General features: G+C 62.0%; 1 protein-coding gene across 1 annotated transcript; it reads left to right on the forward strand.

Moving 5' to 3' along the window:
• Window positions 1-297: 297 nt before the first annotated feature.
• FOXS1 (forkhead box S1) lies at window positions 298-2,271 on the forward strand. The gene has a single exon (XM_077769402.1). It carries the CDS (start codon window positions 1,019-1,021, stop codon window positions 2,009-2,011), a length of 993 nt encoding a protein of 330 aa, XP_077625528.1. The 5' UTR covers window positions 298-1,018; the 3' UTR covers window positions 2,012-2,271.
• Window positions 2,272-3,598: the final 1,327 nt, after the last annotated feature.

The raw sequence follows: 3,598 nt of genomic DNA on the forward strand, positions 1-3,598 counted from the left end.
GCTTGAAATGCCTCTTGGAGGTGAGGTGGGGTGGGGTGGAGAGAGGTCGCTGCTTAGATGGCTGTCCTCCCCACAGTGGTCACTAGGGGGCGCCAGAGCTCAGCATACCGGGTTTGGAGGTTCTCTTCACCTCCTTGGTGCGGCGCCCCTCGCACACCCCAGAGCTAGGAGGGCAGAAGTACTGTGACCTCAAGGGCTGTGCACTGCTGGGGATTGGGGGGGGGGAAGACCCCAGGCCTGGAAGGAGGAGGAGAAAAGGGGAGCTGGAGGTGGGGACTTGAGAACCCCTGGGGCTTTTCTCACCCAGTTCTCTAGACCAGCCCCTTTGATTCTGCCTCTCTCGTGTGTCTCTCTCGTCAGTCAGTGTGCGTCTCTCTCTGTCTCTCTGCCCTACACATCTTGTGTCTGTGCCCCTCTTTCACCCCGTCTTTCACCCCTAGCTTACTCTTTCACCCCGTCTCTGTAGCTTTATTTCTTTCGGTGATTCTAACTTTCTCCATATAGCGTGTGTGCTCGTGTGCACATCTGGCTCTGTGTGTCTCTGTTTTTTCTGTCTCTGTCTTATCTTCGTCTCTCTAGGTATGTCTCTGCCTCTACCTCCCTGTGTATGTCACTGCTGCTCTTGTTACCGCTTTACCTTTCCGTGTCTTTCTGGTTTTAACCGCCTCTCTTTTTGGTTCTGCCTCTCGCTTGCTTTGCACATCCTGTCCCTGGCCGCCACCACCGCCCAGCACGTGTGGGCTGAGGGTCTCAGCCCCTTCCCTCCTGTCTCCTCACCCCGGCAGCTGCTCACAGTTTCCCAGCCCGGCCTCCCTGCCCGCCCCTCCTGGGCCTTGGAGGAGGGGGGCAGGGATGAAGGGAGGGCAGCCTGGTGGGCCCACCCCTTTTTGCCTTTCCAGGCTGGGAGGCTGGGCCAGTGAGCCTTTTAACCAGCTCCGGGCAGGCTGTGCTGGACACCAGCCCCGGACGCGGCCCCTCTGTGGTCCCGACGGCCGCCAGCCCGGCCAGCCCGGCCAGCATGCAGCAACAGCCCCCGCCTGGGCCCTTGGCCCCTGCGGCCGAGCCCACCAAGCCCCCGTACAGCTACATCGCTCTGATCGCCATGGCCATCCAGAGCTCGCCGGGACAGCGGGCCACGCTCAGCGGCATCTACCGCTACATCATGGGCCGCTTCGCCTTCTACCGCCACAACCGGCCCGGCTGGCAGAACAGCATCCGCCACAACCTGTCGCTCAACGAGTGCTTCGTCAAGGTGCCCCGTGATGACCGCAAGCCGGGCAAGGGCAGCTATTGGACGCTGGACCCCGACTGCCACGACATGTTTGAGCATGGCAGCTTCCTGCGCCGACGCCGACGCTTCACCCGGCGAGCAGGTGCGGAGGGAGCCAAGGGCCCTGCCAAGGCACGCCGTGCACCCCTCAGAGTGGCCAGCCAGGACCCGGGAGTCCCCGACGCCGCAGCTGGCAGGCGGTGCCCATTCCTGCCGGAGCTGCCAGAGCCCAAGGGCCTAAGCTTTGGGGGTCTGGTAGGGGCCTTGCCAGCCACCATGTGTCCTGCAGTCACTGATGCCAGGCCTCGGCCACCCATGGAGCCCAAAGAGATGCCCACCCCTAAGCCTGCAGGCCCGGGGGAGCTCCCTGGGGCCCCCTCGTCTCCCCCATGCCCAGCATACGGCTTTCCTGGCGGCTTCTCTGAGGCTGAGGGTTTCAGTAAGGCCCCCACACCCATCCTGACCCCCGAGGCGGGTGTCGGGAGCAGCTACCAGTGCCGGCTGCAGGCACTGAATTTCTGCATGGGGACTGACCCCGGCCTTGAACACCTCTTGGCCTCAGCAGCCCCCTCTCCTGCACCGCCCACCCCTCCAGCCTCACTCCGTGCCACGCTGCCACTGCCAGCTGACCCCAAGGAACCCTGGGTTGCAGGCAGCTTGCCTGTCCAGGGAGGCTCCAGCTACCCACTGGGGCTGACCCCCTGCCTATACCGGACACCAGGAATGTTCTTCTTTGAGTGAAGCCAGCCTGGCCTCGGGCAGTGCCTGCAGGGCCCCTGCCAACGGCACCCTCCGGGGTGAGCCTGACTCGAGGATCTCGGGAGCCCTCGAGGGACCCAGGCCTGGCAAGCCAACGACAGCTGGGACAGGAGCCAAGATCGGAGTAGTGAACACGCAGCCAGCCCTCAGGGCCTCTGGACAGACTCGAGGGAGAGGGGAGGCGGGGCCCCCTTGGGTTCGCTCTGTGGCTCTCAGGGCCAATAAAACCAGTATGATGATGAGGGTCAGCTTGCTGGATGGTTGGGGACCGAGGGCTGGGACGCCTGGCTCTGTGTGTGGTGGCTGTGGTTGTGGGGTTGTGGGGCAGAGTCAGGGGACCCTGCGTGGAAATGTCCCATACGAGGCTTTCTCCTGCTGGGGACTTTCTTGGGGAGTTTCCCAGGAAAGTGAAGGAAGGGGGAGCAGGGAATAGGGAAGAGAGAAAAGGAGTGTCACCAAGAGACACCGGGCAGGGGGTGAAGATGGGCTGGCCTGAGGGGCTGATTCTCCAGCTCCAAACTCTGTGACTCAGCACCCCCTCCCCCATGATGAGTGGTCATAATAACTGTGACCGTTGTGGCATTTATTCTGCCCAGGGCTTGTATATATCCTTTCCGCAAACCCTATGCAGTTCAGAATGTTATCCCCATTTTCCAGTGGTGGAAACTGAGGCTCAGAGAGTTTAGAGCTCACTAGCTCCGACCCCGGATGGCAAATGAATGGCCATGCCCCCCAGTCCCTGACCTGGAGTGAGGAAGCATGGGTTGCACACGGGGTAGGAGCAGAGCTGGTGGTGACCCTCAGGGTGGGAGGGGCTTTCCTGGAATCCTGGAATGGCAGTGCCAAAAAGGCACCCCTGCCCCTTTGCAGACAGGGAGCCCAAGGCTCAAAAAGGCAGACCCCAGTCCCTTTGCATTTCCCATATGAATAGGGGACCTTCCTGAGCCCCCAGCTCTCCAAGGCCCCCTGATGAGTCTTTAAGAAAGCATTTCTCTCATGGAGGGAGTGGGTGGCTGTCCTGGATACAGATCAGAAGTGACTGAGCCCTGACTTTTGGCCTCCTCTAGCCGCCCCCTCAGCAGGAACAAAAGACATGGCCCCTGTCAGAGGGACAGACTTAGGGACCTGAAACCTTAGTGTCCCCACACTTCATACCAGAGTTGCTGGGGCAACGGGGCATCCCTGTGGGTATAGGGAGAAAAGAAGCCAGGGATCCTGGGGGAACCCCCTTTCTGTCATTTGGTGTAGGGACTTTGAGGGTCTTCTGTCCCATGAGGTGACACCAGGGGTCTGGAGACCCTTTGGTCGGGCAGGCGACGCAGTCTCGCCAGAGTCTGGCCCTTGGGCAGGCGGCCATGCTGACTTGAGTCTCTGCTGCTCCGTCCCCCCTCAGCAGGTCCCCTGGGGGCTGGGAGGAAGCGAGCCTGGCTGGACAGTCCCAACTGTCTGGTTCCCACAGACTCCAGAGCCGCCAGGGTGGAGGGGGGCCTGCAGGGTGGGGGCGCGCTGTGACCGGAAGGGGTTGGGAAAATGCCCGGCCAGCTGTGGGGCCCCTCCCCACCACGTGCG

Source organism: Crocuta crocuta, unplaced genomic scaffold, assembly GCF_008692635.1.
Source record: "Crocuta crocuta isolate KB4526 unplaced genomic scaffold, BGI_CrCroc_1.0 scaffold445, whole genome shotgun sequence".
Classification (NCBI taxonomy): Eukaryota; Metazoa; Chordata; class Mammalia; order Carnivora; family Hyaenidae; genus Crocuta; species Crocuta crocuta.

Bases quoted from the DNA above. Each gene is read 5' to 3' on its own strand.
- FOXS1 (XM_077769402.1), top strand. From the start codon at position 1,019: ATGCAGCAACAGCCCCCGCCTGGGCCCTTGGCCCCTGCGGCCGAGCCC.